Raw genomic sequence first — 14,301 nt, 5'->3', positions numbered from 1 at the left:
TAGTGAGTTACAGGCCCTCGTTACCTATCTGCCTTACACTAAACTTCTGCAAGACCGGGCAGTACTTTGCACCCACCCTAAATTCTTACCTAAGGTAGTATCAGAGTTTCATCTCAATCAATCCATTATACTACCTACTTTCTTTCCCAGGCCCCATTCCAATCCAGGAGAGCAGGCTCTGCATACCCTTGACTGCAAACGGGCTCTAGCGTTCTACCTAGACCGTACAGCTACCCACAGGAAAAGCACTCAACTATTTGTATCTTTCCATCCTAACAAATTGGGGCAGCCTGTGGGTAAGCAGACTCTCTCCTCCTGGCTAGCGGACTGCATATCCTTTTGCTATCAGCAAGCGGGCATTCCACTCCAAGACCGTGTTAAAGCACACTCTGTGAGGGCCATGGCGACTTCAGTAGCACACCTACGATCGGTGCTGCTTCCTGACATTTGCAGGGCTGCCACTTGGGGTTCTCTCCATACTTTTACAGCCCACTATTGCTTAGACAAAGCCGGAAGACAAGATTCCATCTTCGGCCAGTCTGTCTTGCGTAACCTATTTGCGACGTGACGTACCAACACCCTTCCGCCTGCCCAGTGGGGTTCAGGATGCCCTCTACCAAATTCCACCCCAGTTGTTGTGCCTGTTGCACGCCTTTGGCTACATTTGGTGCATGTTCGGACATCCTCAACTCTGTACTCACCCATATGTGAGGACTACCATCCTGCTTGTCCTGTGAGAAAGCAAATGTTGCTTACCTGTAACAGGTGTTCTCACAGGACAGCAGGATGTTAATCCTCATGAAACCCGCTCGCCACCCCGCGGTGTTGGGTTCGTTTTATTTTTTGGCACTGCCTGTAGCTTTAAATAAGACTGAAGAGAGACCCCTGCTGGCTGCAGGGTTAGTGCCATGCTGGGCATGCCCAGTAGGGGCCAGTCAAAGTTCTAGAAACTTTGACAAAAGTGTTCCATGATTGGGCTCCATCCTGTGATGTCACCCATATGTGTGAGGACTAACATCCTGCTGTCCTGTGAGAACACTTGTTACAAGTAAGCAACATTTGCTTTCTTTTCCTAATTCTTTATTTGCTTCTCCCGGCCTCGCCGCATCAACCCTAGATCCAAATACTCAAAAAAGATCACTTTGAAAAATGAACCCAAAGTTGACGTGGCATTTCAGTAGCACCAAATGGAAAGTCATCTGTGTTAGCTTCCCCAAGAATGTGTAGCACTGTGGGTTAGTGTTATCCAACTTCCTATAGGAGAAATAACTTTTATTTATTTTAAATTAAAGTTATTGTCTTTCTAGTTTGAGCCCAGTGGGTGTCAAAAGTACTCCTTCCTTTCTTGTGCCGTGAGCAGCACCTGTATCTCCCTCTCAAAGTAAGCAGGAAGTGGCCTTTAAGTTGAAAAGTTCCTTTTAATAAGGGAGTATGGCATTTTTATTTTATTTATGCACTTCTTTAGCACCCTTATTCAGGGTGCCATCTACCTTATAAATGGCCTGTGACCGACGGCCCGCAAATGCGCAGTAGAGCGCAGCTCTACTGCGCATGTGCGGGCAAGGATGTCGATCAGAAAAAAAAATGGCGGTGGGGCCGCAGGAGCGGGAGGAGAAGCAGCGGCGCCGCGCGCGCGGTGCCGCTGCTTCTCCTCCCCAGATCTGCCGGCAGATCTCGGGGGGGGGGGGGGGTGTCACTCCCGCGCCCCCCCCCCACCGAGATCTGCCGGCAGATCTCGGGGGGGGGGGGTGTCACTCCCGCCCCCCCCCCCCCCGAGATCTGCCGGCAGATCTCGGGGGGGGGGGGGGTGTCACTCCCGCGCCCCCCCCCCCCCACCGAGATCTGCCGGCAGATCTCGGGGGGGGTGTCACTCCCGCGCCCCCCCCCCGAGATCTGCCGGCAGGAGCGGGAGGAGTTAATGGAGCCGGGTGAGGGTTGCGGGAAGTCGCGCTTACGGCGCCGGGAGGAAATGGAGGTGGGTGAAGGGAGGGAGAGGGGGACTGAATGAGTGGGAGGGAGGGAGAGGGGGGACTGAGTGGGAGGGAGTGAGGGAGAGGGGGGACTGAGTGAGAGGAGAGGGAGGGTGGAGAGGAGTGGGTGGGGGGGGGGGGGTGGTGAAGAGTGAGGGGAGAGAGAATGAGGGGGAGGTGAGAGACAGAGGGATGTAGCCCGTTTTAACGGGCTTTACGGCTTGTACAAATATATGAGAGCCAGTAAAGGTGACAGATGATGATTTGCAATAAAAACACATTCAGGTATGGCCTGGTAGTTCAGTGGCGGTGCTGTGCCCTGCCTTGCAGAAGACCTGGACTTGGCTTCCGTTCTCTGAATGGCTGGGCATGCTGCCAAGGCAGCATTCACAGCCCCTTTGGAGAGGGAATCTGGGCCATCGCTCATTGGTGACATCCAATGGCCAAACTTGAGGACCATGTTAGCTGGCTTCCAGTGGGCGTCCGTTTGTGAGGCAGGACTGTGTCTGTGATGGCTGAGCACATTTTAGATAAAGATTTGAAAGCGGAATCATTCTGATCGAGTGATCATTGTGCTGTAAGCTAGTAGAGGCTGGTTCTGATTGATCTGGAAGTCCAAAGAAACAGGAGGAAACTGCTGGGTCAAAAAATAATTTGTAAATTAGTTTAGCAAAACTGCCAAAATAGTTCCTGGAATTAGTGGGGCAAAGTTCAAAACAATGCTCACAAGGACCGAAGTTGGAATTTACCAGTAGAATAAAGACCGAAACCCAAAATGAAGCCAAAATCTTTAGAACAGAATGTTCTAAACTTCACAGAAGTCCTATAGTAAACTTTTTATTTGTTTAGCACTATCTTATGGTGGAAACATTTTTAAGCCCTATGGGTAGTTTTTGGGTCCGTGGGTATGATGCAAGCAGATTGCAGAGGGAAAATTCTCTTTGGCCTGGAGGGGCCTGCAGGTACAAAAGAACCCGCTGACGTTGCACCTGATTTGCAGCAAGTGCAGGCTATGCACGGGGATTTGAAAATGAAAATGAAAACCCTCTGCCTACCTCCGCTCACTCCCCGTTACCTTGTGCTACTTTCAGGAGAGGGCAGCTTTTGGCCCAGGGAATTCAGCCAGGAAAATACCTCATTACTTGGCCAAATGCCTTTGAACGTTGTCCTCGCAAGGATCCAAAGTCCCAGGGGTTTTTTCATTTAGATGCAAAAGGGGAGCCGCACCAAAATGCAGCCATAAACCTTTCCTTTTGGTTTCTGCTTTGAAGAGTCTCTTCCATACAGGGAGTTAAGGCGCATTTTCGTAGTGCAATTTTTAAGCCCCATGGGGCGCTCGCAGGCCTATGGTTATCTCGCAACCACATTTTCAAAGGGAGACTACCCCACAGAATTTTCTTTCAAAAATGTAGGACGGCTCGGTGCTTTCGGCACATTTGTACCCATGGACTTTTCACCTCCTGAAAAGCAAGTGCAAAGTCTGTGCCATAAATAACTTGTGGAGATTTTTAAATTAAATCCCTGCATGTTAGCAGCTGGCTCCGCCTTCCCCCTGCCCATGACTCCACCTCTTTCTGTTACAAATCAAAGCAGCTTGGGTGTTTTATCTGCAGAGGCAGTTTTCAGCCCTTGACTTTACCCAAGGTAACTGCTTAGTTACTCAGGTAAAATAGTTTGGAAATTGTCCTCTTACTGTACAACTATTTTGTTAGCAAATCCTTTCTCTAGTAGGCATTATTTACAAAAGGCTGCATTATGTTGTTTCCATTGCATTATGGAAAGATTTCTTTGGTAATGCTATGTTGTATTGTACCTTTGCCTAGTCTAAATTTGTTGTTTTGATAAGCTTCTTCTGAGGTCTTGATTTGCAAGCACATTATGATATTTTTGGTGTGGTGTATGGAAATGCATTCCTTTATAAAGGTTCCTTATTTATTTTGGCTTCACCGTTTATCCTTTGATTTTTAAATTTGTGGACTGTATTGTCTATGTGGTGAGCAAGGATCCCATTTTATAACCAGCATTTACTGAAGTTGCTGGATTTCTGAACTTTACCCTTTCTGTGGTGTCTGTACATGTCAGAGCCAGAAAAATTGTTATGGAATACCTTGAATACTGTGTGCAATTCTGGTCACCGCATCTCAAAAAGGATATAGCTACACTGGAGAAAGTGCAGAGAAGGGTGACCAGAATGATAAGGGCATGGAACTGCTGTCCTGTGAGGAAAGGCTAAAGAAGTTAGGATTGTTCAGTTTGGAGAAGAGACAACTGAGGGGGGATATGCTAGAAGTCTACAAAATCATGAAAGGACTTAAAGAAGTTAATGTAAATTGGTTATTTACTCTCTCAGATAATAGAAGGACCAGGGGGCACTCCATGAAGTTAGCAAGCAGCTCATTTAAAACAAATTGAAGAAATTCTTTTGCATACAGCGCATAGTTAAATTCTGGAATTAATTGCCAGAGGACGTGATTACAGCAGTTAGTGTAACTGGGTTTAAAAAGTTTTGGATAAGTTCCTAGAGGATAAATCCATAAACTGCTTTTAGGGTAATTAATTAGCAATAGTAGCTTGTGATTTTTCTAATGTTTGGGTACTTGCCAGGTACTTGTGACATGGATTGGCCACTGTTGGACACAGGATACTGGGCTTGATGGACCCTTGGTCTGACCCAGTATGGCATGTTCTTATGTTCCCATGAACACTCTGTGCTGGGTAGAAGCCAAAGTGACAGCCTGTATATCTTTCCCTTTTCTCAACCCCATTCCAAGCCTAGCAGATTAGGAGGAGGACAGTGACTATGCTGCACTTGGGCCACGGGGATGATGTTACTCTTTTGAAGTACGTGGTTCAATGAGTGACACAGGTCCTAGATACCACACTGTGGCTGTCGTCCTCCTAAGAAGCTGGGATTTGGGGTGGGCGGAGATTGAGGGGATTGGAGAGGGAGGGTGCAAGAAGAGAATAAAGGGACCGGAGAGGACATAGTGTCAGTGTTACCAGCTTGAGGAGAATTGATGGTAACAATGCCAACATAGACCATCAGACTTTCAAATCAAATAATTTCTGGAGACTTAAGTCACCCAAATAAACTAATTTTATTATTAAAATTGCAATACCAATCTGATTATAGCATGTATGTATACAGAAAGGTAGATATTCGCATGTACTTGGGATTTCAGAGAGAATTTGTAAACAGAGAGCAAGGTTCTTCTAGATTTTCTTTGCAAGCAAATACAATAAGGACTTACTCTGGCAATTATGACAAAACTGCTTCTTGTAGATCAGAAGGGAGCGAATATGTCTGTGCCCAAAACTTCATTATGATGGTCATGATGACTCTCGGAAGATCCTTTTTGTCTTGTTACCTTTGTTATACCTTTTCAGCAGTGTCTTTACAGTCACGGGTGAGGTAATCCCAGCCAATCATAGGTCACGTTGGATGCACTCTGGGCAGAGTAACTGTGACTTTCCACTTAAAAGCTGTTGTTCTTTTTCACCGGCAAACATGTTTCCTGTTTTGGCAAAGCAAGAGAGTAACAGGACAGTCTCCTTGCAGTATAGACAGTTATGAGCAGTTTGGGCAATTATGTAAATCCTGGCCTTTTCACTGGCATCGGCAGTGAAATGAATGCAGCAAGAAATGAATGCAGCAAGAAAAAAATAAGTTTAAAGCAGAACTTAAAACTTGGCTATTCTATGCAGCATATGATGAAGATAAGAAATAGGCATCAATGTAACTGCACAATCACAGGTGGCTCTGACTTTTATTAACCTCAATACTTAAAGCATGTTTTATGTTTTTAGTATTTATTGGTTTAATATTTATGGCTTCAGACATTATTTTATTAAGATATCTTTTATTCTTACTTGTTAAATTTTATCTTCTATTATTATTATTGTTTGTAATTTTCTTTTATTGTATTTTATTACCATGTTAACCGCTGTGAAGGCTACGCCGAGACAATGGTATATAAGCACAAATAAACCTTAAACCTTAAACCTTAGTATTCCATCTTGGTTAGTGTGACTTCTGAGAGAAGTTAGCGCGAGTCTCGTCTTCATGTATTAGGGTGTAGTCTATACAATTCAGCAGAACAAAGTCTGGCCGCCACAAGGGAAGGGATCAGTGTTAGGTAGAGGGTCCTTAGATTCCTCAGGTTCTTCCCTCCCTCTGTGCCTAGAGTCCCTCTCTCTGACCCATCCCCAGGCTCTCTGCCTTTCGTTCTCTGAGATCTCCTAACAAATAAAATGAACACACAAATGTCATTTCATAAAGCAAAATACAAATTTGCATTATTTTCGCAGAATCTACCCTTGATCTGCTACCGGAAATGGGGGCCTGTGCCTTAAAGACACTCGCCGCATATCTCCAAGGGGTTAACTATTCTATGTCACGTGCTTCTGCCAGCGTGTAAGGAACCGTCTGTTGTTGGGCACAAAGCTGGCACGTGGGGCTTGAGACCTAAACTTCTCCCTGGCATCCTCATTACCACTAACGGAACTGACCGTAATGGAAATAACACATTTCTGGAAAAATGTTGCTCCATTTTACAGCAGACTGAGCTGTACGCTTCCTTCCTGTTCCCTTTTGGTTTTAGGTGCGTCACATGGAAGAGGATGTACGGGACCACCAGCGTGCCCACGAAGACTCACTGACAAAGAATCAGCTCCTGGAGCAGACAATCAAAGACCTACAGTATGAGCTGGATGCCAAAGTTCATCTGAAAGATGATCGCTCTAGACAAGTCAAATTAATGGAGGTACATGGAACATTACTTTGGTCATTTTTAATGCTTTCTGGCCAGAATTATGTTGTGTGAAATGTACCTGGTTCATCTGCAGTTTTTATGTGCTGAATAGTTGGGTAGAATGAGTTAATAGCTTGCTAAATATTTAGAGGCCATTATTCAAAGAACTGGAAAACAGAGTGTATGCTGCTAAAATTAGCTGGATAAGTTATCAGGGATATTCAGCAAGCTAAGTTTCACTGAATATCTGTGAATAAAGTTTTCAAGTTATGTGTAGCCAGATAACTTTGAAACCTAACTGGGTATGTTGGAGTATCACCGGTTAAGTTTTCAAGTTCTCTTTAACCAGCTATATTCAGAAGCATATAATTGGTTAAGTGCCCCCCTCCCCTGACATCCACAAGAAGATAAGCTGAGCAAGTCTGGTACCTGATACTCTCCCCCTTCCCCCACACAAACCAAGTGATGCCAAGATTTGGCCCGGTGGCCAATTCACTCCTTCCCCAAAGTTCCCCGCAAAGAATGAAAAAAAAAAATTGAATGGTCTTATGGGCAAATTGCTGACCCCACTCCCCCAGCACTGTTTCCTGTAAGCTGTGCACATGTGAGCACACACACAGGTCATGAACATAATGAGCACAAGAAATCCCAATGATATTTGCATTATACTGACTTGTAGACGCAAAAATTTCACAGAAGAAAACTTATGCGCACATAGCCTGTCAAAAATTAGAGAGAACATTGCCCCCCAGTTCCAAAATACTCCAGTCCCCATTGCTTCCACCCTGACCTTTCTGCTATAACTGGATCCTGCTAAAGGCCATGACCAGGAGCTCGGAAAATGCATGCGGCTCCCAGCATATCCAGCACTGCTCAGATGCATGTTCTGAGCTCTCATTTGCAGTAAGGGCTTTGGAAGTATTCGGCTGGGGCTGGAGGGTTAGTATGGGGTTGGTGGGGGTGATGGAAAATGCCCATAAATTGGAAAACAATCAGTGCATGTCATTTTCCAGTCCCGCCCCCTCAAAAAAAAATGCATCCCCAGGAATGCCTCCCTTTAATGTGGTTAGAGGAATGTGTGCCCGGAGGGTGTTTTTTGAAAGTCAGTTTGTGGGGAAATCACTGTTTACCCACATAAATGGCCTTTGATATTTTCAGATCTGTGCGTCTGAGTTTCTATTTCACATGCACAAAAAGCAGATGCAGCATGTGTGGGGATATTGCACCAAGGCCGGAAGTTTGAAAATTGGGCCATACGGTTTAATTTGTGATTGCATTCTCATTTAATAAATTCTGTTACCATCTGGGCTCGAGCTTTGTGCTGGTAGGATGCTCTTTACGAAAGATTTTGCAAGCACCATATGCTTAGCTGCCTCTTCTGCCGTATAAATGGATATTTCATACAGGCAGAACATGGCAATGTTATATATTCTTAGACCTTTCCTTGGCATTGGGTTTTATTTACTTCAGAGTCCTCACACTGCCAATTTAAAATTAAATTGTGTGAATGATACCAGTACTAATGTGTGTTGAAACTATAAGTGAGTTTTAAATATTCACATAACTTTGTTATTGGCTATATAGGGCAATTAATTCATATAAAAAAACATTCCTACTCTAGTACAGCAGGGCTGGTCCAGAAAAAACAAGTTTCCCCAACTCATCACCACAAACAAAGGTGGGTAGTTAGTTTTATTTGCTCCAGGGTCCTATGCTGCTTTGTTAAATTGTTGACTGTAGCCCTATGACTTGAGACTCAAGTAACTAAATATGTATATCCTGGAAGAGAGAGAGGAGAGGAAATAGCTCAGTAGTATAGATAATGCACAAGAAGGAAACCGCTTTCAGGGAGAAAGATGTTCTAAAGCAAAAGCTTCACAGTGTAAGGTTCCAAGGGGGCACAGTTAAGAGTAACACCGTAAAATATTTCTGCACGGAAGGGAATGATCAGTCAGAGAAGGTAGAAACAGGAATTCCATTCCAAATGGCACAGGATAAGCACAGAAGATTCTAAGATGCAGTTAGGGGAAGGGAAAGCTGGAGATCATCTGGCAACTGGGACTTTGTCAAACTCCATTTATGTGGGTAAACGGCGATTGCACCAAGACTGAATTTGAGCAGATTGGATGGACCTTATGGTCCTTATCTGCTGCCATATTCTCTGTTATTTATGAGTGATAAATTAGAGCGCATCTAGTGTTAGATTGACTGACAGTGCCTGGCATGTCTTTATCCTTCCTAAATGTCCAGATAAATCCAAGGTAATTGCAAGGTGCTGAAACATAGAAATAATATGAAAGAGAGCTCCTGTCAATCAGATCAGTCAGTAAGCAGCTGCTGCTTACCATGTATGATCGAAACAGCTGTGATCACATATCCGGTTATCAACAAGCTCTCTAGTTGGTTTAAATTGAAACCATGTGCATTTTTTTCTTTCCCACATTTGTTCGTTGGGTGCTAATAGGATATAAACTTACCATATACATCATATGGAAATGATAGAAATGAGCTGTCCAAGAGAATGTAATGTTTACAGCAATGGAAACTTGTTAATGGGAGGGCTTCTAAGAGAGCAATGGCACCACATGATAGCTTTTATAAAAATGCTAAATATAAAGGCCAGTTTCTTTTAATACTACCTTTTTATGAGTGGTTTTTGTGGAAGTCAAAAGGATTCAGTAGACACTAAAGTTATCAACTTCAGCGCATAGAGTGGAATAGCTCTGAGATGTAAATACCGTAATTCCAGCTTTGACTACCCCTCTCGTGGCGAGAGAGAGAATCACCTCCAGTCTTGGGTTGCTCTTGGGCAGTCTAGTACAATCTGAGACTTTATATTTTTTAGGATTTCCTCTGATTGATTGTTTCTATAGAGCAGGAGTAGACACCTCGGGTCCTGGAGTGCCTCAGATGAGTCTGAATACGCATATGGTAGATTTGCATGATTTGTATTCAGATATTTCTCACTGTGGATAACCGGCAGAGGAGTAGCTTAGTGGTTAGAGCAGCAGGCTAGAACCAGGGAAGCCAGGGTTTGAACCTCACTGCTGTTCCTTGTGACCTTGGGCAAGTCACTTAGCCCTCCATTGCCTCAGGTGCAGAGCCCTCTGGGGACAGGGAAGTACCTACTTTGTAATTTGTCTTGAGCTACTAATGAAAAGGTATGAGCTAAACATAAATACAATTAATAACATATGAAAACCAGACTTGTTTGGGGCACTCCAAAACAGAAGTTGTCACCTACTCCAATAGAGCCTGGGATAGTGCGATCCAGAGCATATCCACCCTGCCCAGTAGTAACTGGGTTATGGGCAAAGTTTTTCAATTACAGTCTTCAGAGATGTGCATTTCTACTGCATCATCATTTCAGGGAAAGGTTGTTCCACATTTCAGCTAGTTTAAATTGCATGGAATAAAATTGAACATTTAAAAGAACCATAATCAGCCACTATCCAGCTAACTTGCCTGAGAGATTCAGCAGTCCAGCTGTTCTGCTGAATATACTTGCTATTTTAAAGTTAGCTGGATAAGTTTATCTAGCTAACTTTAGGACTACTGAACAGCGATCCTAAACTTTTCCAGCTATCTAAGCCAGATAAGGGTAAAACTCAGCATTTATCTGGTTAAAGTAGCCAAATAAGTGGCTCCACCCCAGAATGCCCTGTCTGCCCCTCACGCAGCTGACTAAGTAGCGGTCACTTAGTGCAGCTGAATATTCATACTGCACCCCTTAGCTGGCTAAGTTGGCACTAAATAGGCTAATTGGTGCCAAATGTTGACCTCTGTATTTAGCTTTTAATTTTCAGTACAGTGCAGCTTTCTGTATATTGTTATTTAGTGAATCTTATATTAAAACTGCAACTTGAAAGGCAAATAGGAAAAACTATTATCAAATCTAGTTGAGAACATGCGATATAATATGCGAATGGATGGTTTTAGTCCACTATAGGTCCCTCAATATTTGTTAAATTGCGATATTTGAGTACTGCACTTTAGTGAATACCATGGTACTGTTCCCACATCTGGGAATGAGTGCACATTACCAGCGGGCGATTTCATCTCTGGAAACATGCCATCTCAGCCACCCCTACTCAGGATCCCCCTCCTAAGAAGGCCCACCCTGCAGGCCCCCACAAAGTGAAAATCTGGAAATCTCACATCTATGATGCAAAAAAAAAAGTGCGCACCCTGTGGGTACCCCCAGGGTCTATAATGGGACAGTTGCTTCTTGCCATCTGAAATGGCACTGGCTGATCCTGCATGTAAGGGGAAAAGGAGAGTCTACTCTCGAGTCAGTCATGCCATTGTGGGGATCACGCCTACTCTATTACAGACCTGAGGACAAGGGAGGAAGTGTGGAGTTGGGGCTATAATTTTAAAGGGTGCAGAGCTTACATTTTTGGGGTGCATGCAGGGGAGGGCTTTTTGGATGGTGTGGAGTGGGATTGCTTCTGTGCTGGAGGAGGCTGTCAGAGTCTAAACTTCAGGCCCATTTGTGCCTGCCAGCGCTCTTGGCAGTAGTTAATGACACCATAGCTTGTAAGTGCTGCTTCATGCAGGTTACCCCCATGTAGAAATGTTAGGTTACTCCAGTTCTTCATTTCCAACCTCTAGCCAGTAGGAATCTTCTGTGCTTATCCCATGTACTTTTGAATTCTATTACTGTTGTTCACCACCTTTTCCGGGAGGGCATTCCACGCATCCATCCATCTGTGAAAAATCTTTCCTGATGTTCCTGAGTCTACCTCCTTCATATCATGATCCCTAGTTCTACAGCTTCCTTTCCACTGGAAAAGGTTTGATTTTTGTGCATTATTTTGTGCATTATTAATATCTTTCAGCTATTTATTTATTTTATTTTATTTAAGCATTTTATATACCATCATTCCAAAAGAAGATCATGACGGTTTAAAAAAGCAACATTCATATTATAGGTCAACAAAATACTTACAGGCTGATACAGTACAGTGCACTCCGGAGCGCATTGTTAACCTGCCCTTGGACGCGTGTTTTCCCTTACCCCTTATTCAGTAAGGGGAGGAAAACGCGCGTCCAACCCGCGGCACCTAATAGTGCCCTCAACATGCAAATGCATGTTGATGACCCTATTAGGTATGCCTGTGCGATACAGTAAATAAAATGTGCAGCCAAGCTGCACATTTTACTTTAAGAAATTAGCGCCTACCCAAAGGTAGGCGCTAGTTTCTGCCGGCACCGGGAAAGTGCACAGAAAAGAAGTAAAAACTGCTTTTCTGTGCACCCTCCGACTTAATATCATGGCGATATTAAGTCGGAGGTCCCGAAGAGTAAAAAAAGTTAAAGAAAAAAAAATTTAAAATGGACTGGCAGCTGTCAGGCCGAAACTGGATGCTCAATTTTGCCGGCGTCCGGTTTCTGAGCCCATGGCTGTCAGCGGGCTCGAGAACAGACGCCGGCAAATTGAGCATCGGCTGTCAAACCCGCTGACAGTTACAGCTCCGGGCTAAAAGGAGGCACTATGGACGCGCTAGTGTCCCTAGCACCTCCTTTTGCCTGTTTCTACCGCACCACCTAATTTAAATACTGAATCGCGTGCACCAGCGAGTGGCCAGTGCGCGCGCCGGGAGAGCAGGCGTTCGTCCGCTCTCCCGCGGACTTTACTGAATCGGCCTGTTTGTGCATTAGAATTGTCTTAAGATACTTTATATCACCCAGTATTTAGGAGTCTGTATCATATCCCCCTGTCGTACCTCTCCTCTAGGGTTACATATTTAGGTCCTTCTGTCTTATCTCATATGGCTTTTGGTGCAGACCCTGCACTGGGTTGGTTGCTTCTGTCCTATCTTTATCCTTTTTGCAATAAGACCTCCAGAACTGAACAGAGCATTCCAGGTGAGGCTTCCTCATGACCTATACCAGGGCATTATAATTATGCTTCTCTCTCTATGTGGTTCAGCATCCCTCTGGCCCTAGTTACCATCTTGTCACATTGCTTGCCTTACCCTTAGCATGCATAAAGTTTGGCTATTGCTTGCTTTTATGGCATGCGATCTCCTTGCTCTTAGGGTAACCAGCTTGGAGCAGCAGTTACAACACCTTGCTTGACAGACTTGATGGACCATTTTGGTCTTTATCTGCCATCATTTACCATTTTAATATGTATGTTACTATGTTATGGCTTAAAGCTGTGTTAAGCTTTTTTGCATATTAATAAGCTGCTTTACATACATTTGTATGTGCTATAGCTCTGTAAGTTGGCTCAAATTGTGCCTCTCATTTGTTCATCTTTTTTTTCTTAGCATTTTAATAATGCAAGGTTCTGTACATTAGATATCGTTTCCATCTGTTATTGTCTGGCTTGTCTTGTTTGAATTACTGAAATTTGATTTTGCCTTGTTTTTATATTTTTTATTGGTTTATTATTACTATTGTGTATGTCAGCCTGAAACCCACCCCAAACTTTTCGGAGGGTGTGGGATATAAATATTTTTAAATAAATAAATACATTTTCTGTGAGATTGGCAAAGCTCACGTGAGCAATTCTGATATTACATGGTAATGGGGTTTTTTTTAACACACACTGCCAATTTCAGTTTTGAACGTGCATTAATACAGAATCACAGCTTAGTAAATAGATCTCTTAGGATTTTATTCAGAAAGAGCTTTTACTCAGTGTGCTTATGGAGAACATCTTTTATCAAGACCCATAGTTTGCACATAAAGCATTTGGGGGTAATTTTCAAACAGTCTTCCTGAATTAGGCAGCAAAAAATGCATGTTTAAGTTACACCAGTTTTCAAAGTGGATTTATATGCATAAGTCCATGTTGAAAAAATATTCCAGCAAATGTACCCACACACAATTATGCCTGCTATTACATATGCAGGAAGTTTGGGGAAAATTTGTGCATATTTATGAGAACCCAATAATTGTGTGTAATTCTAAGCCCCTCCTCCAGCTCCACCTCCCAGGACTACCTCCACTCAGTTCATGTAATCTTTATGCACAGATGGGCAGTATGTACATACATTTAGCCACATAGTGGGAGGGCAGTTTTGTTTACCCATGGAAATGCTTTTGAAAATGAACTTTGGTTTGTATCTTTTAGGACAAGATGGCCCAACTAGAGATGGAGCTTGATGAAGAGAGGAGCAACTCTGATTTGTTAACAGAAAGGATCAACAGATGCAGAGAACAGGTACTCCATTGGACTGCATGAAATGGACATGTTTCAGTGTCCTAGGACAGCAGAGTGGAAACTAAGCAACATGCATGAGACCATAATATCTATCTGTGTATGGATAATGGGACTTTGGTTCACAATTAAGCCAGCTAATTATTTTTAAATGCTTTTATTGAATGCAAAATGCTGGTACATACAAAATTGGTATAACAAATCACAAACGTAACCTTAATTATCGTGTAGACAATGGTTAGAATCCACTAAACTGCAGATGTACACAACAATTTTGTACGCAAGTGAGAAGACGCCCTGCAAACAGTATGTGTCGATATTAAATGCTGCTGGTGCTTCTAAATAAATCATGCTGTAAAGCTGTGAAAAGTAAACAGAGGTAGCATTTGCCTACTTCCCATCAAAT

The 14,301-nt window shown here is 43.5% G+C and overlaps 1 protein-coding gene across 6 annotated transcripts in view; it reads left to right on the top strand.

The window, feature by feature from the left end:
- Positions 1 to 14,301, top strand: part of CGNL1 (cingulin like 1) — a 231,078-nt gene that overhangs the window by 162,892 nt on the left and 53,885 nt on the right. For 4 of the 6 annotated variants that reach the window (XM_029574341.1, XM_029574342.1, XM_029574343.1 and 1 more), the window contains exons 13-15: positions 6,572 to 6,733; positions 8,343 to 8,399; positions 13,809 to 13,898. In XM_029574341.1, the coding sequence (XP_029430201.1) occupies positions 6,572 to 6,733; positions 8,343 to 8,399; positions 13,809 to 13,898 (309 nt within the window). The remainder of the gene's footprint in view (positions 1 to 6,571; positions 6,734 to 8,342; positions 8,400 to 13,808; positions 13,899 to 14,301) is intronic. The other 2 variants (XM_029574344.1, XM_029574345.1) reach the window with 1 other exon arrangement.

This window comes from Rhinatrema bivittatum, chromosome 13, assembly GCF_901001135.1.
Source record: "Rhinatrema bivittatum chromosome 13, aRhiBiv1.1, whole genome shotgun sequence".
NCBI classification, from domain to species: domain Eukaryota; kingdom Metazoa; phylum Chordata; class Amphibia; order Gymnophiona; family Rhinatrematidae; genus Rhinatrema; species Rhinatrema bivittatum.
Note: the sequence above shows the minus strand (reverse complement) of the source record. Positions and strands in the feature narration are given on the sequence as shown.